Genomic DNA, 27,500 nt, shown 5'->3' with positions numbered 1-27,500 from the left:
AAAAAAATAACTAAAAAATTTCATTATATATATATATATATATATATATATATATATATATATATATATATAATATAAAATGTGATTTGATATCTAAATGCAATAGCCAAGAATTTTAAGAGACAGGATTCTCCTTTAGGCAGCTGTCCAAAATAAGACATTGTTGGAAATCTAGTAAATAAGCCAAATGCATATCTTGTGGTATATGCACATTTTACACCTAAAAGTATGCAAGATATTTTGGTTCTTTACATAAATAAGTTGAAAATTGCATGCAATTTTGGACATTATTTAAAGCCAAGGAAAAAAAGATTGACTGTAAAAAAAAAAGGCAAAGAAAATAAATTTGAACACAAGGAAATGTAAAAATGCATATGGAATAAAATAAAGTCAACAAAATGGATGGGAGGGAGATGGCTGGAGAACTAAACTAATCTGATATTCAGAGCTGGTTTCAATGCAGGAAACACTTCTACTTTAGTTTGAAAAGAGAACACCCACCAGTTTTTGTTAGCTTTGTATTTCTTATCAACTTTCATTTGTTGTTGCCCACTTTCCTAACTCCTTTACTGTTGAAAGCTATAGTACTGATGTTCTATTAAATCTACGCACAATAATATATTGAGTAAGCAGCAATCTAGAAACTCCCTAACTGATGGAATTTTTTAGCATGGAAAAATATATGCAGAGAAAGAGAGAAAGAAGGAAGGCAAAGGATTTTATGGCACCATTTCTGATGTAGGTTATCTAATACAGAATGTCAAGTTTGCTTTAATGTGCTCTCAGCATGATGCAAATAATTTATAATGGAGATCATCCTATTATTTTTAAAGGTACATTTAAATTTAAATATAAGGACAATTTATCTTAATATATGACTATTTATACCTATTATTTTTGATGTCACAGGGATAAATCAACAAATATTAAACAGTAGCACATTTCAATAGTCACTTTATGTTATCTAAATCTTATGTTTGGGTAGTAATTTAGCTGTTAAGAAAATATAGGAAAGCCTCCCAGTAAACTCTGGTAAGGTGAAACATTCTGTGGTAATTTTCCTAAATGAAAACTGAAGTCTTTAAATAATTAACACAAATGGATTAACAGGCCAAATCAACCAGATTCTTTTTCCACTATATGCTTTCCTAATCTGGTAAATCAACACTGCACATCCACTGGATTATTACATTCGATTAATTCTTCACCAATCCTTGCATTACTAATTTTAAGTCACATATTTTACTGCTGTAGACTATATCTCTCTCAGACACACACACAAATGCCCATTAATTATATATACATAAGAAAAAGAATCTGAAAATGCAGGAGTCGTTTAAAAGTATTTATTAACTTAACTGGTTTCACTTATTTAAAAAGATTTTCACAAGTGTGAGGTTTTTGTGTATCCTTGTGGTGCCAAAAATTAGTTTACAAAAATATGTTTAAATCAAGTGATAGAGTCTTTGACAATGATAAGAAACAGTTTGAGGCTTTGTGTATCCTCTGTAATGAGTCAAGAAATAGTTTACATAAAAAACATTCAGAAACTAATTTTCATCTTCTTATCACTATGAAAAAGTTTTATCTGATCTGAATGTTTTTATGTGAACTATTTCTTGATTCATTACAAAAGATATACATATTTTATTTTCTTGTCAAAGACTATTACTTGATTGAGATATATTCATGTAAACTAATTTTTGCTTCTTATCATTATAAAAAAATTCTATTACCTGATTTGAATGTCTTTATGTAAACTATTTTTTGATTTCTCACAGAGAATACACAAAGCCTCAAATCTTTTCTTATCATTGTCAAAGACTATCACTTGATTCCAATACATTTTTGTAAACTAATTTTTGACACCACAGAAAATACACACTACCTCACACTTCACTTTTGAAAATCTTTTTAAGTAAGTGAAACCAGTTAAGTTAATAAATACTTTTAAAAGACTCCTGCATTTCAGATTCTTTTCCTTATATTTTTACTTGTGTGGTAATACCTAACTTTACTTTGTTTTATATATATATATATATATATATATATATATATATATATACATATATATGCAAGTGAACAAATGAAAGAAATGAGTACTTAACACATTTAGTAGGAGTTACGTACATGCATGCATCAATAATGTATGCATGTATGTAGGTTTCAATCAAGAAAGAGTTAGCATAGGACATAGAGTAGAAATGACTCTTTAGTTGTTCTGAGGACAAGGCAATCTTCATGATAAAATGCACCTAGCAGACTCAGAAGGCAGCCACTCCAAATAAAAGCTGAATCAGACTATGATAAACTGTCCAACCCATGTCAGCATGAGAAAGAAGGCATAATGATAAAGTATATTTGCTATAAGATACAGCAGTGTCGTAATAACTTAATCCCATCTCCATTATATAATCAGCAGTGACAAAATTGACACTAATATCATCAATGTAATTATACTCCTGGAGGCTGTACGTGCTGATAGCCATTCAGGTACATCTGGTGTATAATATATTATAATTTCTGATCAGTCTTTTGTGCATTTCCTGTTTGCACTAACAACTGTCATGTTTATGGGATCCTTGTTGTAAAAACAGTCAGACATTGTTTGCCTTGAAGCAAAACCTTTTAAGTTTTGAACTTAATGCATTTTGCATCAGATCTACCAAAAATACTTGGGTATCAGTGCTGGCCAATATATGTTCAAAAGTGTTGACTAAATCTTTTGGCTAGAAAAAGCCAAAGGTTTTTTAACCCAATATTTACATGCTATTATTTATAGTTTTAACTGCTTTGAGTTTAATCATTCAATAGAAGAATTATTTCATGTTCTCTCAAAGAATCTAAATTCTTATGATGTCAACAATACACATACACACACACAAACAAAACCCTTTTGAATGTTTACCAATTCACTACAAAGGGATAAAGATAATTTCATAAATAAAGCATGAGGAATATGAGACTATGTAATTGCTACCCCATCATCTTACAAACACATACTTTTACAGCGCTTTTGAGGTTCAGGATTGAAAAAACACTAACGTGAATTAGTAACAGTTTCTTACAGAGAAAAAATAAAATCCTGTACAATAATCAAAAACAAATCTATCCTTTAGGTAATATTGTTTTTTTTTTGTTTGTTTTTATTAATTAGTATTTCACTTCCATCATTTGTCTGGGTTTTGGGAACTGGGACACTAAGTGCTTCCTAATTAGTTCACTAGTCGGGAAAAAAGAAACAAAAAAAACATTGAGGATTGTTTTGTCTAAGAATCCTAAGTAAAAAAAATTCATAAAAATCCTAAGTAAAAAAATTCATGAAAATTTAATTGACAGATAGCAAGTTTTTAAGATCGTGAAAATCAGTGTTTATAATTGAATTGAATTCTAAGCTTGCTCAGATGACTTAACCCTTTTGGCATCACCTGTCTGAGATTGCCCTTAGTTCTATGATATTAACTTTCTGTTTTAAAGGGTTCTAAATTAAAATAGCCTAACTTCATGCTAATGTCTGTTCCAAACACTAGCTTAACAATGATTTCAAATTTTGGCACAAGGTCAGCAAGTCCAGAGAAGAGAATAAGTCGATCACATTGACCTGAATGTGGAATTAGTATATATTTTATCAAGCCAAAAAAGGACGAAAGGCAAAGTCAACCCTGGCAGCATTTGAACTCAGAATGTAAAAGCAGATGAAATGCCACTAAGCATTTAGCCCTGCATGCTAATGATTCTGTCAGCTCGCCACCTTACATCATCATCATCATCATCATCATCGTTTAATGTCCGCCTTCCATGCTAGCATGGGTTGGACGATCTGACTGAGGACTGGTGAACCAGATGGCTACACCAGGCTCCAATCTGATTTGGCAGAGTTTCTACAGCTGGATGCCCTTCCTAACGCCAACCACTCCAAGAGTGTAGTGGGTGCATTTAGGTGCCACCGGCATGAAGGCCAGTCAGGTGGTACTGGCAACAGCCACACTCAAAATGGTGTATTTTACGTGCCACCTGCACAAGAGCCAGTCCAGCGGCACTAGCAACGTTCGCACTCGAAAGTCTTTACACGTGCCACAGGCACAAGTGCCAGAAAGGCGACGCTGGGCACAGGTGCCATCACAATTTCATTTTCACTAGCTTAATAATCCTTTCTACTATAGGCACATGACCTGAAATTTGGGGGAGGGGTATACTCGATTACATTGACCTCAGTACTCAACTGGTACCTATTTTATTGACCCCCAAAATGATGAAAGCAAAGTTGACCTTAATAATGACAATGTTATTTTATTGAATCTTTCATTGTTTTCAAAATTAATTGAAAGAAAGGCAATGTATGTCAAACAGATGTATAACAAAAGGGTTAACTCTGAACATTTTTTGATGAGAAATTTTTACATATAATCTAGAAAATCTAAACAACAGTAAAAACAGACGCTTGCTTGTGATAAAGATGTTGTAAACAAATTGCTGCAAGGAAAGTTACAGCGAAGTAGACCTTGCTAGCCTATAATATCGATCCTAATTTCTATTTAACCTAAACCAAATTCTAGGGTACATACAAATGATTGGCTGTGTTGACGATATTGAAAACATAATTAGCAGATCAAACATTAAAGTGAGGAAGAAAAAAAGATAACATAGCAGTAACTCTTTTCTTTTGAGAGAAAGCCTTTTCTTTTTTTTTTTTTAATATATATAAATTAGGTACAGCATTCAAATCAGTGTTTTCTAAATGTATAGCAAATTGCACTAATACTTATCTTGAGGAGATCAGTAGTGAAAGAAAAGCATGAGAGACACATCACAAGAAACACAGATCTCTTACCTCCTTCTTTGACAAAGATCTTAAATCATAACCAATGCTGCTCCCACTACTATAGCGGCTGCTGTACGAGCTGTAGGGTTTTGTCATGGAAGACAGCGGTGATGGATTACTCTCTTCAGGGACACTGTATAAATCTAAAATAATAGAGAAGGTGTTGTTATAAATTAACTGGAAACAACAATTAAATTAGGCTCTGGGCTGCATTGGGTTTTATTAACATTTATTCTCTTCAGCAACGATTTCTTTAAAAAAAAAACAAAAAAAAAAACAAACAACAACAACAAAAAAAGGTGGAGTGGAGAACAAAAACAATACGACCACTTGGAAATTCCTCAGTGGATCATTTTGTACTCTAAATACAAATACCGACATTATCAAAATAATTGGTGAACAAAAACTTCCTCTGGGAAAAATAACACCAATATGATCAGTTGATTGAAATTTTTGAACATAGACAATGCAAATTGGAGTGTAACAGATCATTAAAGCCAAATGGTGAAAACAACAGATGTGTTTCAGTCTTATTAAACCTCCTTGGCATATTCTACACTGCATGATTAAAAGTGATCTCTTTCTCTCTCTCTCATATATATATAGGGAGGGGAGGGAGAGAGTAGTGAAACTAATTGTTGATGGAAAATACTTCAGGGAGTGTTCTGCTTGCTAAATACAATTATAGTACTATAGTGAAGTGAAAAACTGATGAACGGAAATTATCCAAGCAATTGGTGAGTAAAACTCCGAGGAAAGATAAACAAGCAAAAGTGGTAACCGCAATAAAATTAACTGATAAAATTCAGGACTTACTACATTCCAAACTATAATATATAACTCACAGTCTTGTCATCTGAGTAGAATATGCTTGGCCAAGGAGGTCCAATAAGACTGAAACATGCCCACTACTTTCATCAGAAGCCTTAAAAGCCAGATCCACTCCAGCCTATATTTGTCTATATTGTCCAAAAATTTTAACCACCTGATCTTGTTAGTGTTAACTCACTTTTAAACACACCTAGAGAGAGTTTTGATTCACAAATTGCTTGGATGCTCTCGAAAGATCAATGTTTTCCAGCTCATTAGATTACATATATGAGAGTAATATGAGAGAAATATTAACTTGTATCTATGTTTTGCTCAGTAACTTCTGTCTACTTGTTAAATACCTATGAATTTTACCACCAGTATATTTATGACACTTGCTCTACATGCCCTTAGTTAATGAGAAATATACGACAGACCCTGACAGGACTCACTTCAATACTCAGAAGCACAGTATAATATTCAAACGATCCTTTCGTTTCTCTTAGTGAATATAATTTAACAGAAGTGAGAGACAATCATAAGTGACTCAAAATATTGAACATCAGTTAGTTTGATGAACATTTCAGTAAAAGTTTAGTTTCAGCTGTTTAGAAGAAAGAAAAAGAAAGTAAAGACAGTTTTAGATTAGGAACTTTATTTTTAAAAATGTGAGTTTTATAGGTGGCAACTAGAAAAGAAGCTTACTCTACATAATTTTTTTTTTTTGCTTTTTATATTTAATTTCCTGTTGTTTTCAATTACTTTAATGAGTACCATAATTATCTCAGTCTCAAAACACCAGTGAAGTTGATTAAATTTCAAATATGTGGGCAATAATTCATAGCATCTGCAATTCAAAAGGTATAATCAAGTCATTATGTAGTCTGAAACTCAATCGAAAAAGACAGGAATATGTCTGAAACAATGTTCTTCATCTAGATTTGAACTCAAAGGGCAATTTTGCAATATAGATTTATAAATATAAAATCTATTTGCATACAAATCTTAAATGATTCTACAATTTTGACATTTTTATGAACATTTAGAAAAAACTAGCTATTTAAACTATTAGCCTCAAAACTTGAGACTGATACAATGCAAAATGAAATACAAAAATGTAATCAGAACAGTTGAAGTCCACCTTGTATTTTTTTTTTTTTCAGTATTTCGGTGTAAGGACCCCTTCATCAAGACATTTTAACTGTTGTTCTGTTTTTGCTTCTGTAATTCCTTGCATTGTTTTGGCCTTAACAAGTTTTTATCTAATTTAATATCATGTTTCATTCAAACTACTCTAATTTAAGATGTATTTTCTTTTTTTAATGAAAAATATTTTATAAATGAACCTTTTGGACGTTGACCTCTTTACAATATTGGGACAACATGTAGATTTTTATGAAGAAATCTACATAGAACAAGGTTAAGTAAACAATACTTAATTCTGACAAGAGAGAAGCTAAGAAGAAGCAAAGAGAATAAGAAAAGGAAGAAAACTGAGAGATAGGGAAAAAGATACAGGAATAAAATTTCTAAATATACAAGTAACTATACACCTTCACTCCTGTATATTTTTCCATTAATAACTTTTGTTTAGAAAAAAAATATTAATGTGAGAGAGAAAGGCAGGCGGGGTTGAGTTATAAATGTACAGCTCAATAGAAATTCATTGTATGGTGTACATATCTAATATACTTCACAGATTACATATTTTATCAGAGCTACTTCATCACATCAGTAAGTGTTTCACAAGCAAACAACCCCTCTTGACATGTGCTGAGTTTATCAACTTGTTAAAACAAGATTTAAGGAGATAAGAACGACTGTTTATCACCATGTGTGTAAGTGTGTGTAAGTGAGTTTTCATATATCAGTTTTCCAGTTAATTGATACTGCATATTAAATATATATATATATATGTATATTTTTTTGCCTGTGTTTAGCAAAAATGCGCTATATGAAATATTGTAGTCTTCCTTTCAACAACTTGTGCTAGAATATTGCGTGAATAATTACTAAAATAAGACATAGCAATAATTAAATATGTTATTAGTTACTTTCAATTTCAATTTAACAATTATAATTGACATCCAATGAAGAGATATGATGCATTTTGTACAACAGTAAGATATGTAAATTGTACAAAATGGTAATACTTAATTTAAAATAATTGTTTATCTTTGTTATCAAATAGATAATGACAAGTATTGCATTGGAGCTCATCACTGCCTTGGTGGATCTTGGCAGTTGTAGCAATGACACTGAATGAACATTGGTAGTGACAATGATGATGGTTGCAGATCGATTTCATGGACAGACCCATAGCCAAATGTGATTCTGGCATGGTTTCCGTTTACTCTGGTTTGTTTGAACCAAGCCGTTGAACTAAGTTTCTTTGTAATTGCTCTACAAATTCATTTACTGTTATTTCAATATTAAGTAATACTGATCATTCAATGTATAAATATTTAAAAGTGTTTGCCTGCCATATCAAGGTTTAGCAGTAATAATGACATAAGTTTTTCTAGTTGTTAGGCATGCAGCATTTCTGCCGGAAATAGTGCAGAATGATATGGGAATACAAAATTTGGTTGTTGTTCTGCACATAAATAATTTTTACGAAATGCTTATTGAATTCCTTGTCTGAATGTTTGAACAAACCAGATAGAAAACAGCAGACGCCATATGTTGAATGCCATTTTATTGCACAATTGTTTAATTTTGGATGATACAACAGAGTTCTATTGTAGGATACAACTGTTTCAGGCTATCTTTCAATGATGTAGATTTTATAGAATACTAGCTGAATTACTCTGCATTGCTCAGGTTACTGCTGTTCTTATTCAGGAAGTAATAAATTTGAGGATATATTTTTTTTTCTCATAATTATTTCAAAATATCCAAATTGTAATGATAATAAAATTTTGAACTGAAAATCTGTCAATCTTGAAGCACCTCAGGGTAAACAATATTCATTGTGTAATCTTTTGTTGGTGTCCAAATGAATAAATTGTTGCTGTTTCCAACTCGTGAGCAACCAACATAGAGTTGGCTGCAAGAGAAGCATGTAGTAGAGAGATGAAGTCCAACTATGTTGAAGGATTGACCCTGAGATTTGTTAATTGAAATACCTAAACTTAGTTTGACTGGAAACTGAAGCCTCTTAAATTCAATTGGAACATCTGTAGGTATGAGAGGAAATTTTGGAATAAAGACATTTTCTTCTTTGTAACTACCTGTTATGATTGTTGCCTGAAGAAATGGGGCTTCATGGAAGTAACAATTAAGCAAGTTCCATTACACAGGCGAGGTGGGTCAAGATTCCTAAGCAACATAATGGGAGCATCCAACTTTAGTGTCAAGTTATGCGGTGGCATCCCAGTGGGTTTAAGTGTGCTCAGAAATTCAACAGGGTATTGAACAGCCTGATCTCGATTGACTGTCAACACACATTAATGTAACGAACGCGCAAACACACACACACTCATATACAAAATGTGTTGATGTCGTGGTATAAAATGTCCTTTACTATCTTGTACAGGAAGATGCAAACACATACACACTCATATACAAAATGTGTCGTGGTGGTGGCGGTAGTATAAAATGTCCTTTACTATCTCATACCTAAGGAAGGTACAAACACACACATTCTCACAGAAACATACATATTCATATACAAAATATGTTGTTGTTATGGTATAAAATGTCCTTCACTATCTCATATGTATCGAATGCACAAACACACACTTACATACAAAATGTTGTCGTCGTCATGGTATAAAATGTCCTTTACTATGTCATATGTAACAAACGTGTAAATACACACACACACACACTCACAGACACATCCACACTCATATAAAAAATGTGACGTCATCGTTGTCATGGTATAAAATGTCCTTTACTACAGTTGACTATAGAAAGATTATTTTAGATAAAATATATTGCTTTAATCCAAATGAAAATAAAAATTACATGTTGACACTTGTGGGGTCTAATACTATTACCTTGTAAAATTTGATTTGATTAGGTTGAGCCGTCCGAGAATGCATAGGGAACAGACAGGCAGACAGAGAGAGAGAGAGAGAGAGAAAGAATTTTATATATAGAGAGATTATTTTTACTCATTTCAGCTAAAGGCTGCAATCATGTTGGGGTATTACCTTTGCTAATGTTTCATTAGTAGTCATTGCAACATAAGAACATTTCAAAAGAGAATCAATGGCAATAGACCTATTTTTTTTATTGTAAAACAGCCCAGCATAATTGATATGTATTCACTGCCATGGCCCAAATATTTTTGTTCTTTCATTAGGTTTTTTTATCTAGAGCATTAGCAAATGATTGATATATTAGGCATGATTTGACAAGTATATCTACTGGATTGCAGTTTCAACCAACAGCAGTATCTACAACTTATGTTTAATTTGGACCATGCACTAATGATCATCAAGCAATTGAGTGAAAATTTTACTTTGATATATTTTTGAAATAACTATCCAAGGGAAATTGGACCACAAAATTTAATATATTCCCATGATAATTAATTGCATCACATTTTGTCCATTATTCCTCTTTAATGTTTAGTTTTTCAAGCCAATCATTATTGATGAATTGTTTAATTCAAATAATATCAATATCAGACTTTATGGCTGATTCAACTTCTTTAGTAGTAACTGACGTTCCATAGAGACTTTCATCAATAATTTGATGTATTTTAAATCCAGATAAAATATGATGTCTTTGACTTGCATGAAAATCATAATTAAGTTCGATCAACAGTCTAGATAATGCATCAGCATTTCCGTGCTGCTTCAAAGCTTTATAATATACTGCAGAACATCCTCAATGTTGTAGTCTTTAAGACTAAACACCAGCATATTATTATCTGGTGAGTGTACGTGTATTAGTAGCTTGTGATCAGTGATTAATTCAGCATGAAAACCCAACATAATAGAGAATCCCTAGTTACCTATTCATAAATATCCAGTGAGCCAATAAATATTCAACTCCATTTTCATGCTGTAACAGACCACTTCAATGATGACTGAGCAATACATCTACATCTAAAATTAGTAACAAATTTTCATTGTAATGTTTGAAAAGCTCTATGGCCTCAATCACTTGTTGTTCAATCATCTGACCATTTCAATGATATCTTGTTTTTCATTAAATTATGTAACAGTACAGTAAGGATTGCCATGGTCTCAATGAACGTAGGATAATATCCAACTTTTGAAACAAATTCTAATACTTCTTTTGCATTTTTCTTTTTTTAGTTAATTGTACCTGTGAAGACAGAAAGGTGTATTTCTAACAAATATTTTTTGTGATTCTTCTGTTAACTTGCTTAGTAAATAAGTATCTTTAAAATTCCTGTATACAGATATTTTTCCATTCTCCAACTTACAGAATACTCCACCATACTTGAGCATTATGTGGCATTCTTTAGTCAGTTTCTTGACGATTTAAAATTGTTCAGATGCAAATTTTGTCATCTAGCTTCCAAATAGATAAAAGAGACACAGCCCAATTGCTGTAGTCAGATGGTTCCAATGAACTGTTCAATACTTCACATTATAATTTTTACTAACTTTGCTTTTGAAAATGGTAATAGTCTGGCCTGTAAATTTATCAGTTTCATGCCTAGATGAAGTTGAATTAGCATGCATTTTCATGCTTCAGGTAAAGAAAATTAACTTCAAATGTTTAGTACATTGTGAATTTTATTTTTAATATTAAAATCAGTTGAATTATCAACATTATTTACAATATCAGTAAAACTACTGAGCACAGGTGCCGAATTCATTCCAAATAGGTTTGAAACCATTTCAGAATAAATAACAATAGTTTCAAAATTATATCGTTTATTTCCAATTTTGATATTAATTATAAATTTTACTGATATAGATTCTAACAGTAGGGATATAAGAATTTTATATGCATTTAAATCATTTAAAGTTTTAGTGGTGCTGGTATTTAATTTGTATTTAATCAACTTATTGATTTGTACTGAAATACAACATTTTATTCCCGTTTTCATTTATTTCAAATTAATATCAATATTTAATTCATTTGACTTGTATATACTAATGACATAATTCTTTTCATACTCTCTTTACTCTTTTACTTGTTTCAGTCAGTTGACTGTGGCCATGCTGGGGCACCGCCTTTAGTTGAGCAAATCGACCCCAGGACTTATTCTTTGTAAGCCTAGTACTTATTATATCAGTCTCTTTTTGCCGAACCACTAAGTTACGGGGACGTAAACACACCTGCATTGGTTGTCAAGTGAAGTTGGGGGGACAAACACAGACACACAAATACATATATATATATACACACACACACACACACACACATATACGACGGGCTTCTTTCAGTTTCAGTCTACCAAATCCACTCACAAGGCTTTGGTCGGCCCGAGGCTATAGTAGAAGACACTTGCCCAAGGTGCCACGCAGTGGGACTGAACCCGGAACTATGTGGTTGGTAAGCAAGCTACTTACCACACAGCCACTCTGCACCTATGATCATGATAATTTTTTAAAAATTTGTTTGATAATTTCTTTTTTAAATTTGAAATTATTATTACATGTGTCTATGAGAGAAACAATTATTATTTAGATTTTATGCCCTGTGCACATTCACTAAATGATCAATTTTTCCATGTGAATTACATTTTTTATCCTTATGTAGGCAACCATTTCTTTTTGTGATCAGCATAACATTTTACATGAAAATATTTATAAATTAACACATAACAGGTGTGACTGTCATGTAAATATATTTTCCAAATTAAATGAAGCTAACCAATTACCAGAATGTTACATTCTTAATGACATTTATTAAAATTTCCCAATTAACCCCCCCCCCCAAAAAAAAACCCCCCTGGAATTTTGGGTTTCTTGCTTACTGACTATCTACAAATTTCTTATTTCAATTAAACAAGGAAGCCCCATCAGGAGAGTTGACAAATGAAACTACAGCTAAATCAGTTCCTTTTATTTAAAAAAAAGAAAGTGTATATGAAGATTTATTTAACTTAGTTTCTGACATTAAATGAAACAGAAACTAGAGAAGCTTCCTTTTTATAGAAGTGCTATATATAATCATGTATTACAAGAACTACATGCTTTTTAAACAACTTACACAAGATTGCAAATACAGAATCGGTCTATAATTGAACTTTTAAAATATAGTTCCAAATATTAAGTGCATGCATAGCTGTGTGCTAAACAAGTATGCTTCCCAAGGCGGTGAGCTGGCAGAAACATTAGCATGCCGGGCGAAATGCTTAGCGGTATTTCGTCTGCCGTTACGTTCTGAGTTCAAATTACGCTGAGCTCGACTTTGCCTTTCATCCCTTTCAGGGTCGATAAATTAAGTACCAGTTACGCACTGGGGTCGATGTAATCGACTTAATCTGTTTGTCTGTCCTTGTTTGTCCCCTCTATGTTTAGCCCCTTGTGGGCAGTAAAGAAATAAGTATGCTTCCCAACTGTATGGTCTCAGGTTCAGTTCAACTGGGTGATACCGCCAACAACTGTCTTCTACTATAGCCCAGGTCAACCAAAACCTTGTGAATGGATGTGCATGCGTTGCTTTGTCTTGACCTTGCACAATAGTTGTAAACGAGTGTCACAATCATGCAGGAAAGTGTTGCTCATTGCCAATCTTCTCCGAAAACAGGTCTGGTCATGGGGAAGTATTACCTTAGTTTAAATTGGTGGAGGTTGGCAAAAGGAAGGGCATCCTGTGATAGAAAATCTGCTTCAACAAATCCCATCTGATCCATGCAAGCATAGAAAAGTGGATGTGAAAAAAAAAAAACGATCACAATGATAATGATAATCATTTATCTTGCTGAAACTTACCTGAAACAAATCAATATGCTTATGGAATGTTTCTCTTTTTTTTTTTTTTTTTTTTTTGTAAGTTGTCTATTTGAATTATTCATTGTTCTAGGATTTAGGACTTAAAGAACAAAACCTGTTTGTAAAATTAATATGAAAATATGAAACTTCAAATACCCTAAAATATTTTTTAATCCCTAAATTTTTTTTGCTTTCTTTTTCTAAGATTATTCTTACAAAAGTAGTTTTTATGCCAGGATTAAAAAAAAATTATGAGAAGACATTTTAGTAAAAGACTTGAAGCTTTGAAATTAGGCTACAAGATTAAATATAAAAAAAAAAGAAAAAGAGTAAGGTGCAGGCATGGACATGTGGTTAAGAAGCTTGTTTTTCTACCATGTGCTTTTGGGTTTAGCCCCAATCCATGCAGCACTGTGGGCAAGTATCTTCTGCAATAGCCCTTGTGAGTGAATTTGGTAGATGAAAACTGTATGGAAGCTTACCATGTACATGTGGGTGTGCATGTGATTGTGCTTGCCTCCTCCCCACATCCACCATTAGATAATTGGTGTTGGTTTGTCTACACCCCCCCCCAACTTAGCAGTTCAGCAAAAGAGGCCAATTGGATAAATACCAGATTTGAGAAAGTAAAAAAAAAAAAAAGTAATGGTGTCAATTTGGTCAACTAAATCCTCCAAGATTGTGTCCCCAGCATGGCCGCAGTCCAATGACTAAAACAAGTAACAGGTAAGAAATAATCTAATTATCTAAAATTTAGTTATCTGAGTTAATATGATATCAACCTCAAGTAGAGTATGAGATTACAGTTTCATTAGCATATTTCATTACCTGTAAATAGGTACCAAGTGAGGTATATAACATGCCTCTGCATAACTGACAAGTATTTTATTGCCTTTCAGCAGTGCTAAACTTAAATCCTACAATGGGTTACAGTTCTTTTTTTTTGTGTGTGTTTGTGTGTGTGTTTTTATTAACTCTTGAAATCAATAACATTAATTGCCCATTGATGGACGCAGTTCATTAGGGAGAGGTCACAATAGTGGCTTTATTTATCACACTTGCATAAAATTAATATTATTGATTAATTGAATACTGTCCTAATGAGATGTACAAAGAAAGAGTCAGTTTAGGTTATAATAACTCACAGCTATTTACAGAGATAAAGCTATTTTTTCAAAAATGAAACACAAGAAAAAAAAAAAGAAAATAGCAATAATAGATTTTTTTAATGTTTTCCCTCCACCTCTTCCTAGTTTTTCTTCTTTTTGCATTGTTATAAAGGGTAAACTGATATTACAATCCTATGTGTGTGTGTGTGTGTGTGTGTGAACTTACCTGCTTTTCCTCGAGGTGCAATATTTTGCATCTGTCTACTTTCTAGTTCTTCTTCAGTGAGATACTTAGAATCTTTTTCTTTTTTGATGCGTTTTTCTAACTCTTGGTTGTCTTCACGTAATCTATTGTCTGAAGGGAGGAAAAAAAAAAGAAACAAAATAGTTCAAAGAAGAAAAAAAAACCCTCAAAAAAAAAAAAAAAAAAGGAAAAAAAAACAGAGACAAATTCAAAAAGAAATTTTTTTTTCTGTGATCACGATTGCAAATGATTGGTTAACAAATAAAAACAGTTGTCAGAAGCTGCCAAGTCTGGCAATGCAATGCTATTGTAACAGTACCAAGAGAGTTTCTAATTAATTCTCAGACTTATACACCCCAACACAGCTCTATAACTAAGAGTTTAAATTAGATTTTTAAAATTGAGGAGTAAAAGAAAGAGGAAGTAAAAGAAATGTAGAATACAATAAAAGAATTATAAAGGAAAAGAACTGGGGTACTTTTTATATTCTCAGATATTTGTTTGAGAAAAATCCATTGAAGGTACTCATTAATCAGTAATACAACAAAATAGCAATGTTTCGTATTAAAACTATAAGGAAAAAAGTACAAAAAGAGTAGCAAATGAGTTAATCCGGAATTCCTACTGAGAGAAGAAGGTGACCTTGAGGTTCAGTGTACAGCATACACCACTGAAATAACTAAAGAACTGCTTTTGAAAAGAAAAGCATAGTTCCATTTGTTTCAATTTGGATATCTTTAGAGAAGAAATCAATCAACAGATAAGGAAGTCATTAATAGAACTGCCTTTTAATAATTTCACTTTGAATTTAAAAAGAAGAGAAAATAAGAAACAGAAAATAAGATAGAAAAAAACCCCAGTTTTATAGATGTGTAAATAATAATGATAATAATAATAGTAATAATAATAATAACAACAACAACGCTGGTATAAGTCAGTTTTAAATAAAATAAAATATTTTTTCCTAAATATTTAAAGCACCAAAACAGGTAATTTTTCAAACTAAAAGAATAAGTTGGCTGAGAAAAATACATCTAAAATATAAAAAGAATATTAGTGTTTTTTTCTCTCTCTTTCTCATATATATGTGTGTGTGTGTGTGCGTATGCATGTGTATATATATATATATATATATATATGTATGTATATATATAAATATGTTTATATATATGTGTTTATAAAAATGTGTGTGTGTGTATGTCTTGTTTTAAATAGAAAATGATGGAACAGTTATATAAAAAAAAAATATTTATCAACAGAAATGTATTCCATGCAGCATGAAATTACAGCAACTGAAGGTTAATCCATAAGTAAAAAAAAAAAAAAAAGAGGAAAGAAAAGAGAAAGCTATTCAAAGCATACTATTATTACAGTCACTAAATACAGTATAATATTGACAACAGAACTGAATGGCTCCATACCAATCGAAAGAGGCAAAAAAAAAAAAAAAAAAAATTAAAATCTATAAGAGAAAGTTCTCCAAACTACATACAATTCAAGCCTAAGTTAAAATGACCTTTATTTAAGTACAATAGAGGTTATGCTTTGCTGGAGATAATGTGAGCTGATAGTTTGACAGTGATGATAAGAATGTTTCAACTTCTACAGTAAATCTACACAAAAGAAATCAATAAAATTTTGATATATAATAAGAAAAAAAAAAAGTGGGTAAAAAACAAAACAAAAAGGTACACTATAGCCATATATATTACTTGACTGTGTACAAGTGTATGTGCACACCCACATAGAAAGATGCTCGGTGTTAGGTTCAGTGATTATAATATGTGTATGATTCTGAAGTTTCTCTTAACCAAATATTTCAAATATGCTTTCTAGTGTATCAAGTATATGACAGTAATTTAAAACATTTGATTCGCAAGAATAAAGATCAGATTAGAATTGAAATTCTGTTTGATGATAACAAGGAAAACAAACTCTAGAAAATCATATAAGTTATTTTACTTTCAAGATTACAAATAATAAAATGTCTTAACAATTAACATTGAGTTATGATTTAACAACAAAATATGAATTAAGTAGGCACGAAGATGAGTCTACTGCCTAGTAGAGGATGTTAGCTTAAAGATATGATTTTAAAATTTCAAAATTAGGAAACCAAGAGCATGCTGTTCACGCACACATACACTCACACACACATCATATTTGTTACTATTTCAAATAACTGTTCTAAGTTATTGATGAATAAAATGAACACCAAAGAAGAACATATGATTAATATGACCCATTTTCAATCTATAGGCTTTATGATAGCCTAAAGAACGAAATTTAATGAGTAAAGTTTTAAGAAAACTTTTTATTAATTTGAAATTATAAGGGAAAAAAAACCCCCAAAATAACTAGAGACTAGAAATAAAAGAATTCCAAAGAGAAACCCAAGAAAAAATAGGTTACTACATGCAATTTAGGACAAGTATTTTAAAGAGAAACAGTTGAGAAGGAAAACCAAGGTGAAAATGTCAGATATAGTAAGTGGACCAAGTAAACACTAATGTAAAGAGACCCAACACTGGAAACAAAGAAAGAAACATTTCTTAGGTAATACCTACACAGATCTGGTAAAGTCAACAAAAGATTAGTGATTAACGTAAAAGTGAGGGAGATTTTCAAATCACAGAGAAGACAAGATCTACAGCTACCTGCATAGAGTAGATTTTCCTGACATTTCAGTAGGCTGATCATATTGGATTTGTCTTCTTCACTTGTTGCTTTTAGAGGGAGATTTATTCAATTGCATGAATAATTTCAGTTAGTGAAAGTTTTTCAACTCACTCATCATCATCATCATCATCATCGTTTAACGTCCGCTTTCCATGCTAGCATGGGTTGGACGATTTGACTGAGGACTGGTGAAACCAGATGGCTACACCAGGCTCCAATCTGATTTGGTAGAGTTTCTACAGCTAGATGCCCTTCCTAACGTCAACCATTCAGAGAGTGTAGTGGGTGCCTTTACGTGCCACCGGCACGAAGGCCAGTCAGGAGGTACTGGCAACGGCCACGCTCAAAATAGTGTATTTTACGTGCAACCTGCACAGGAGCCAGTCCAGTGGCACTGGCACGATCTCGCTCGAATGTCTGACATATTTGTAGCAGGTAAGTGGCATGCTCCTTGGAAGTATTTTCTCTCAGTTACATTTTCTTTCATAATCAATGTCATTACATTGCTCCTATTTCTAAACATATTCATCATCCTTAATCATGCCAACTAAGTAGAAAATTCTTCATTGAACAGGTACAAGACCAAACTGTGACCTTTGTTTCCATTCCCATCTACATTGCATATATTTTCCAAAATTCCAAAATTGGTTGATTTTATGAGAATAATCTTTCTTGCCCATTGATTTTACAGTAACACTGCTAGAGGTAGACTTTTTTTTCATCTACTAACTGCTTCAATAACATAAGTTGACTGAAGCCATTCAACTCACTATATTAAGTTACCCTACCAAATATAACTTTAATACTGTTGTTTCACTCTTTCAGTTGACCACAGTTTTTTTTTTTTTTTAACTATTTGGTATTTACTTTCTTCAGTTTCCTTTAATATTGCATAAGTATAACAGAAATAGTGCAATGACAATTTTTAAAGCTGCACTAAGAAAATAAAGACAATAATTTCTCTTAATAACACACACACACACATTAAACAACCACTTCAAACTGTTGTAAGGTGATCCATACAGAGGTAGTTATTTTTAGTAGAGGTATTGACCGTTTCTGATCTAGTTTTGGATTTTAAATTATTATACAATATTCTTCTTTTGCCTTTCACAGTTGAATATGTTCTTCCTTTATTTTGAGAAAAGGTAATATTTTCAATTTTCCATTTGCACAAATGTCTAGAATGTTCTCTGTATGAAACATTTCTAAGAGATGAATCTGATTTGTTGTGTATGTATCCTAACACAATGCATTAATTCTGATCCTGTTTGCTCAATATAATTCTCATTGCATTGTGAGCATGTGATGCAGTAAATGAGGATTTTTTTGTTTTGTTTTGCAATTCATATGTGCATTAACCTACAATTCTTTCCCATTCACGAATGTTTTTGGTTTTGCCCTTTTCCATTAATTCACACATCCCACAAAGAAGTCTCCACATTTTGTTACCTGAAATATTTCTTCTGATGTGGATTGTGCCTTTGTTAAGAGTCTTTCCACATTTGACTGTTAATTTGTGATTCTTTAAATTATTTTTCTGAGATTTGATGGCTGCTATAGAAGGGGAAGGTATGGTCAGGTTGAATATAAGACGGTATGGTTTCTAAGATTATGGGTAACTACAAACAGAATGCTTTTTTCTTTTGGTCTTCATTCTCATTGAGATTTCTTTTGCCTTGGTCATAACAAGTTTTTCAAGAATTTTTGTTTGTTTAGGAACATTTGGGCACACACACACAAAGGCATACATACACATGTATAAATATATGTATGTGCGTGCGTGTGTGTGTGTATGTATATGTATGTATATATATATATATATATATATATATATATATATATATATATATATATATATATATATATATATATAGGAAAATGAAAAACAATAAGAAGGCAGAATGCTAAACTGAAAGCATATTTTAATATAGATGTGTAAAAAGGATTTCTAACCGGCTTTCATTGCATGGCAAATTTTCAAGAAGCGGGAGAATGAAAATGTTTTTTTACAAAAAAGTAAAAAATAATATATAAAAAAATAAATATACCAATACATTATATTGTCTTGGAGCTTTTAAAGTTCAATGGTAATCCATGTAGATAATAGTTGGAAAAATTAGGATGCATGAGATTGAGAGTTGTGTTTGGTTTAAAAAAAGAAAAGAGGCTGAAGGTTTATGTGTTAAGCAGGAAGTGTGGTGTCAAAACAGGAAGTGTGTGTAAGGGAATACAATTCAGTGGGTTTTATACTCTTTAGTTGGAGTTCTGGACTCTTTGTCAACAGGAAGTTTATGTCTGTTCTTAGAGAAATATGGTCACTGAGGGGTTTGTGTGTTAAGAAGTGGTTGGAATTTCTCTATGAAAAGATTCTCCTTGTTGATTCTTTCTTGTGTGGAGATTCTGTCTTTACATTGATAGAAAGGGAATATAAGGAATCTCCACACAAGAAAGAATCAACAAGGAGAATCTTTTCATAGAGAAATTCCAACCACTTCTTAACACACAAACCCCTCAGTGACCATATTTCTCTAAGAACAGACATAAACTTCCTGTTGACAAAGAGTCCAGAACTCCAACTAAAGAGTATAAAACCCACTGAATTGTATTCCCTTACACACACTTCCTGTTTTGACACCACACTTCCTGCTTAACACATAAACCTTCAGCCTCTTTTCTTTTTTTAAACCAAACACAACTCTCAATCTCATGCATCCTAATTTTTCCAACTATTATCTACATGGATTACCATTGAACTTTAAAAGCTCCAAGACAATATAATGTATTGGTATATTTATTTTTTTATATATTATTTTTTACTTTTTTGTAAAAAAACATTTTCATTCTCCCTCTTCTTGAAAATTTGCCATGCAGTGAAAGCCGGTCAGAAATCCTTTTTACACATCTATATTAAAATATGCTTTCAGTTTAGCATTCTGCCTTCTTCTTATTTTTCATTTTCCTATTATTTCTCCACGTGCGGTTAACACAACCCCACTATTTACTGACTTATATATATATATATATATATATATCTCAAATAGGTAAAAAGACACTAGTTAGTCTTTCTCTTCTATACAAACTACACTCATATTTTTATAAAACTAAAGCATTGCTAGTTGCTATTGGTCATTCCAAATCTAGCCTTGCATGTACCTGAAAAGCTTTATATAATTGTTTTAGTAAAATCAATTTATCCATTACCTTCAATAATACTTTCAAAACAGCTTCATTGCTTAGACATGGATTTAGATTTAAATTCAAGCTGATATTTTCTCTTTCATGAAACTAATGAAGGCTTCCAATATACTAATGTTAAATTTAACCATCATAGATCTGTCCTAAATAATGTTGTTAAAAGTGTTTCCATTAGAATTTGCAATCTATTCACAAATGAAGATATCTTCAATAATATATATAACTAGGCTCCACTTAGCTAGTGGTTTCTCTGATAAAATTTCTTACAGAGCACTCTGTAATGTAAAATAAGTTTCTCCCTTGCTAAGCATACTTCAAATACCTATGATTCGCCCCTGGTTTTGCATGAGATTATCTCTGTATACACAGCACAGATGAGTCAGAAACTTCTCTTACTGTGGTTGATTCTATCCAACTAAAGCATTCTGGATGACAGTAGGAGCCAAGAAGGTCTATAGCTGAAACTGCCATCTTGGTTACTAGTTAAATCTCTGCCTAAACTTTTCGTTAATATTCTAAAGTCTAATTTCTCCCCATTCAAGATAAGAACTACTCCATACTTAATACTTCCACTATGAGGTTCTCTTACTCAACTACACCTAATCTTGGTTCTATAACTGACAGAAACTAGGCCTTATCCGTAACTACCCTGGAGTAGCTTATAATAGTAAGTTCTAACACTGAGTATAATAATTGTTGTAATAATAATCCTCTCTACTATAGTAAACACAAAGCCAGCAATTAAGAAAGGGCTTGTCAACTGCATTGACCCTAGTGCTCAATTAGTACTTATTTCATTGACTCCAAACGGATGAAAGGCAAAGTCAGCTTCAATGGATTTTGAACTCAGAATGTAAAGATGGATGAAATATTGCTAAGCATTATCTCCGGCGATTCTCCAAGCTCGTTATCTTTGTTACTAATTTTGATGATGATGATGATAATGATAATGTGACTGAAGTTGAAGGTAAAATTAGAAATAAAAATTTAAAAATTACCTCAGAATTACAGTGACATTAGCATTAACACTACTAATGCTAAATAATATTAATAAAAATTATAATTATAGTAATTATAGTTGTTCCAATAATAAAGTGATTGTAGATAATCATATACTTGTTAATAGTAATAATAATAATAATTTCATTTTTGCCACAAAGGCAGCTTGTGGGAGGTGGGAATGAGTCGATTACATCAATCCCAGTGTTTGACCCCGAAAGGATGAAAGGTAAAGTCGACCTCAGCGGAATTTGAACCCAGAACGTAGCGATGGGTGAAATACGGCCATGCATTTTGTCCAGCACGCTAATGATTCTGCCAGCTCACCACCTTAATAGTAATAATAATAATAATAATAATAATAATAATATTGATAGTATTATTAATAATAGTATGATAAATTGGAATATTAATAAAAAAGACAATTGTTAATGGTTATTTATCATGTGATACAAATAATAATTGTAGAATACCCAACAATTGTCCTCTGAGAGTTCATTACTAACAACACAACAGAAGCATTGTTTATACTAAGCACTTGAATTTGACTAAAGTATATACTGGATTGTTCACTGATTTGAAAAGATGCTTCTTAGTTCATTTTCTAATATTAAATTTAAAATCACCCATTGCATGAGCAAATTATGTCCATCACCTAAGGACTAAGAACATTTCTTATGAGATTATCTAGTCTATTCTAACAAACTGGAAGATAGTTGAACTACATGCAATTTGTGCAGCAGGGAATCTCTGGAAATATTATGGAGATATAATGGAAAGTTGAATTTTCTAAGACAGCAGGACACAATCACATCCTGCAGACATTGCTTTTCCAAAATGTTTTTACTATAGATCAATATACTCCAACACCATTAGATAGCTATCATCTATATTTTAACCGAATACCCTCATCTTAGGTTCTTGGATATCCTTCTTCAGCTGTTTTTCTTATAATTAGAGTAATATCATACCTTTATACCTATGGTACCTTAAGTCTTCATAAATTGTAAATTATATTTTATATCTATTGTCCTATAACTTTCATGGTTTAGCACTCTATATATATTTCTTCTTTTACCTTTCTTTTTCTTTTCCTTCATTTTTTTTCATCCTATTCTATTACGATGTGTAATACAGTTTTTGTAGCAACTGTTACTTCTTATTTGCTTACTCTTAGAAAGTATGAGAAATGGTTAATGTTTCCTTCGAACTTTGCTTTTTTTTTTTTTTTTTTTAAATTTTTTTTTTTTACATTTATTCAAACTCCAAAGAATCCCTTTCAACACATGGCTATGATGCTCACCCACCACTTCTGCTCATAATCAGAAATGCACATACTGTCAGCCACTAAAGGACATGTTCTAGCAACAGACAAGCAAATCTGTGGTAATGAGCAGAATATTTGCTTTAACAATATTTCTGCTTCTGCAACTCAACACTGAGTCTGTCTGAAATGTAACGGAAAACAGGTCGTTTTCAAATAACTTCCAGGTAATAAAAGCAAAGTTTGAAGGGAGTAATAATCATTTCCTTTGATTTCTAGGTAGAAACAAAAAGAAAATAACACTTACTGGACCAAAGAGGAATAAAAAAAAACAAAAAAAAACATTAGTTTTATTTTTCTCTTCATTATTTAATTCTTGACATTTTTTACCATGCCTCCTGCTCTGCATAGTCTATACTCATGAATACTTATAGTGTATTTAGGCCACCGAAAACTGTTCTGCCACTCACTTAGAAGTGGAGCCTAAATTGTTTTTCTTTCTTTCATGCCTTGATTTCGTCTTCTCCAAATTTTGATTTATGACATGTTTCAATTAGTCTGATTCTTTATAACTGATCATCACTTACCCTTTCTTCTCTGTTCTGGATGTGTTTGCTTTTTTTCCTTGTTCTTTCATTTTCCTATAATTTTCTCGCCTCTACTCACCCTCACCCACTTCTGCTACTATCACTATTTATAAAACATCGTCACTAACTGGCATTTCTTCCATCATTTATTGATGGTGCCATACTCTTAAAAACAAGTGTGTTAGATAAATCACATTCTGCCATACCTCTTTCAACATCTGAAGGGAAAATTTTGGGGTTCAAAGTCTTTTTCTATTTGTTTAATGTGTATTACTAACTCAATATGCACAGTCATTTGCATAATACACATTATCACATCAGCCAGTTGCTAAATTTTTTGAAACGTGTAAAGAATTATCTAGGAGTACTTTTGTTTTGGTTGTTATATTTATGATTATGTTTATATAACATCTATCTCTTTATTACACTATATTTATATATACGCATATTTATCTATATACATATATATACACACACACATACATACATATATTCACACATGCATACACACATATATACATACACATATACACACACATATATATACTTACATATATTACATATATACACAAACATTAATATATAGAGAGAGTTAGTCTAGATGAGATGCAGTTTGGTTTTGTGCCAGGGAGAAGCATCACCGATGCTATATTTCTGAAGAAATACCTAGCCAAAGAGAAACCTCTGTACTTGGCGTTTGCTGACTTGGAGAAAGCTTTTGATAGGGTCCTCTGATCACTTATCTGCTGGTCTATACGAAAACTAGGGATAGATGAGTGGTTGGTAAGAGCTATACAAGCCTTGTACAGGGACACTACTGATAAAGTGAGGGTGGGCAACAAATATAGTGAAGAATTCAGGGTACAAGTAGGGGTTCACCAACGATCGGTCCTCAACCTCCTCTTGTTCATCATAGTCCTCCAGGCAATAACAGAGGAATTCAAGACAGGCTGCGTCTGGGAGCTCCTCTATGCTGATGACCTTGCTCTTATAGCTGAATCACTACCTGAACTAAAGAAGTTCCAGGTATGGAAGTAAAGTCTAGCATTAACCTAGCAAAAACCAAAGTCTTAGTAAGTAGGAAGGCAGATAAATCACAAATCCATTCAGGTAAACAGCCCTATTGAATCTGTAGAAAAGGTGTAGGTAGAAACTCCATTAAATGCATTCAGTGTAAGTTTTGGACACATAAAAGGTGCAGCAACATCAGAGGAAGGTTAACAGGTAACCTAACTTTTGTATGTGGAAGGTGCACACACACACACACACACACACACACACACACATATATATATATACACACACACACACACACACAACAGGCTTCTTTCAGTTTCTGTCTACTAAATCCACTCACAAGGCTTTGGTTGGCCTGTGACTACAATAGGTTGCCAGGCAGTGGGACTGAAACTGGGACCATGTGGTTGAGAAGCAAGCTTCTTGCCACACAGCCATACCTGTGCCTGTATGTGGAAGTACATTTTTATTGCACCAGCAACACTAGTGAAGTTTCTACGCACCCTGCAAGTCTAAGAAGCCCTTTTAATTCAGTAGAGCTACAATAGAGAAGGAGGCAGTTTTTTTATATGGGGAGAGAGATTAAAATGAGAAAGGTTCAGAATGGAATATATCTCCTGCTGCAGAGGAGCTCACAGCTATTCACTTTATAAAAGAGAGGGTGAGAGTGACTGGGATGGAACAGCAAAGAGATTTAAAAAGTGGAAATGCAGAGTGAGGTAGCACCCTCAAGATACAAGGTGAGTAGAAGTGAGTTGAGATAGGAGAACTGGAAGTGTGTGTGGGTAGAGGTTGTAAGAGTGCATGGGAGAGTGAGAGATGGTTACAGATAGAGAAAAGATGCAAGGGTGAATATTATAAAGAATTGAGTTTTAAGGGCAGGGAAGAGTAGGTAACAACTGTAGAAAAATGGGTTGGCTTGAAGAAGGTGTGAGGGAGTAACCAATGATACATGAGTTGGGGGAGGGTAAGAGAGTGGAGATGATAATGCAGGAAAGGATGGGTGTGGCTTGGTGAAGAGCAGCAGAATAGTAATAATCATGATACAACCGGCAGGGGAATAAAGAAACGGGATGGGAGAAATGACATGTGACTGGAGAAGTTGAAAGACTGTGGAGCTGAGATAATGAATGATGGTGGAAAAGAGATAATTTGATGGCCCAAGAGAGTGACCAATGTAAAATATAGATAGAGAGGACAGTATTAAGCATAAAAGATGGCGAAAAAGTAAAATGGTTTTGAGGAGTAAATGGTATCAAGGAAAAGCAAATGAAATATGCCGATCTGCTCACACTGAATTACAGCAGCAAAAGAGTATTGAGTGAAAGAGATGATGGGTATTGAGAATGTCTTGAGGAGGAAATTGGATGGATTGTCTGTTGTGCATACATGCGCACGCACAAATTTGCATTGAGATAGGCAGGTCTTCTTGAAAACTTCATATCACTGGTCACCCTAGACCTTCATCATCTCCTCTGTGAGGTCCAATGCCCTGAGACCAACCTTCACTTTTTCCCATGTCTTTGTTGGTATACCTCTTCTGCAAGCTCCATTTCGCTTTAAATATCCTTTGCCTTTCTAGCAATTTATGATGATACTGCTATGCCAGTCATTGTGTATGACACTTTCCTGTATAACTTGATGAATTATCATGGTGGTAATTAAATATCCTATTGTACTAGATATTTCGAGTGTCTACAACCCTCCATGGTGGATCCACAGCTTCCCTTTCTTCACGTCCTTAACTGTTTTTTATACCATGCTACTGTCAACTTAAATTGCTGGCCCCTTTGTAATGTCAGCATAAGATAGTCCGTTTTTAATCCATGCATTCTCCATATGCAGCAGCCTTTCATAATAGTACTTCCATTCATTTTCTTACCCTCCATAACAATGGTGAGTTTGCCTTCATCTTTCCACACATACAATCATCAAAATTTATGTATATTTTTTATACATAAATATATATTTTTATATACATAAATATATTTTTTATACATAAAGGTGCAGGAGTGGCTGTGTGGTAAGTAGCTTGCTTACCAACCACATGGTTCCGGGTTCAGTCCCACTGCATGGCACCTTGGGCAAGTGTCTTCTACTATAGCCTCGGGCCGACCAAAGCCTTGTGAGTGGATTTGGTAGACGGAAACTGAAAGAAGCCCGTCATATATATATATATATATATATATATATGTGTGTATGTGTGTTTGTCCCCCCACCATTGCTTGACAACTGATGCTGGTGTGTTTACGTCCCCGTAACTTAGCGGTTCGGCAAAAAGAGACCGATAGAATAAGTATTAGGCTTACAAAGAATAAGTCCTGGGGTCGATTTTCTCGACTAAAGGCGGTGCTCCAGCATGGCCACAGTCAAATGACTGAAACAAGTAAAAGAGTAAGAGAGAGAGAGAGAGAGTAAAGAGTATTTATGCATGTACAAACACAGACATACATATTTATATATACACAGATGTCTTTACATATGTGATGTATATATATATATATATATATATATATATATATCTAGGCATATTTCTCAGAGAAATAAGTACTGTATGGCAGAACAGTATCGTTTGAGTCATTGGGTAATATCAATGTTAGCTTCAGATTGAAAAAAACTAAGTAGAGAAATAAATAGAACAAAGAGATTAAAACCAAAAATAGAAAACTAGCTGGTAATTGAAGAATGTGATGAGAACACCAAAATAATTAGTTTTAAAAATAATTAAAGAAATTGAGACAGAAATACTTAAAATGTATATAATAATATATTAAAAAAAAAAAGAAAAGAATAAAGCAAACAGTAACAGACAAATCACTTACTACTAGCAGATTTTGGTGTGACTGAAAAACAAGCCAGAAGTTTTCTGTACAATACAAGGCAGTTGTAGGGAGTCG

The 27,500-nt window shown here is 32.7% G+C and overlaps 1 protein-coding gene across 10 annotated transcripts in view; it reads right to left on the bottom strand.

Moving 5' to 3' along the window:
- LOC106876365 (receptor expression-enhancing protein 1) overlaps positions 1-27,500 on the bottom strand; it is a 189,093-nt gene that overhangs the window by 14,840 nt on the left and 146,753 nt on the right. For 6 of the 10 annotated variants that reach the window (XR_016244227.1, XR_016244229.1, XR_016244226.1 and 3 more), the window contains 3 exons: positions 27,426-27,446; positions 14,842-14,970; positions 4,832-4,965 (listed from right to left, as the gene is read on the bottom strand). Coding sequence is in view for 5 of the 10 variants with exons in the window: in XM_089362411.1 (XP_089218537.1) it covers positions 4,832-4,965; positions 14,842-14,970; positions 27,426-27,446 (284 nt within the window). In the remaining 5 variants the exon portion in view is untranslated. The remainder of the gene's footprint in view (positions 1-4,831; positions 4,966-14,841; positions 14,971-27,425; positions 27,447-27,500) is intronic. The other 4 variants (XR_016244228.1, XR_016244230.1, XM_089362412.1 and 1 more) reach the window with 1 other exon arrangement.

Source organism: Octopus bimaculoides, chromosome 14 (assembly GCF_046866305.1).
Source record: "Octopus bimaculoides isolate indiv1 chromosome 14, ASM4686630v1, whole genome shotgun sequence".
Taxonomy (NCBI): Eukaryota; Metazoa; Mollusca; class Cephalopoda; order Octopoda; family Octopodidae; genus Octopus; species Octopus bimaculoides.
Note: the sequence above shows the minus strand (reverse complement) of the source record. Positions and strands in the feature narration are given on the sequence as shown.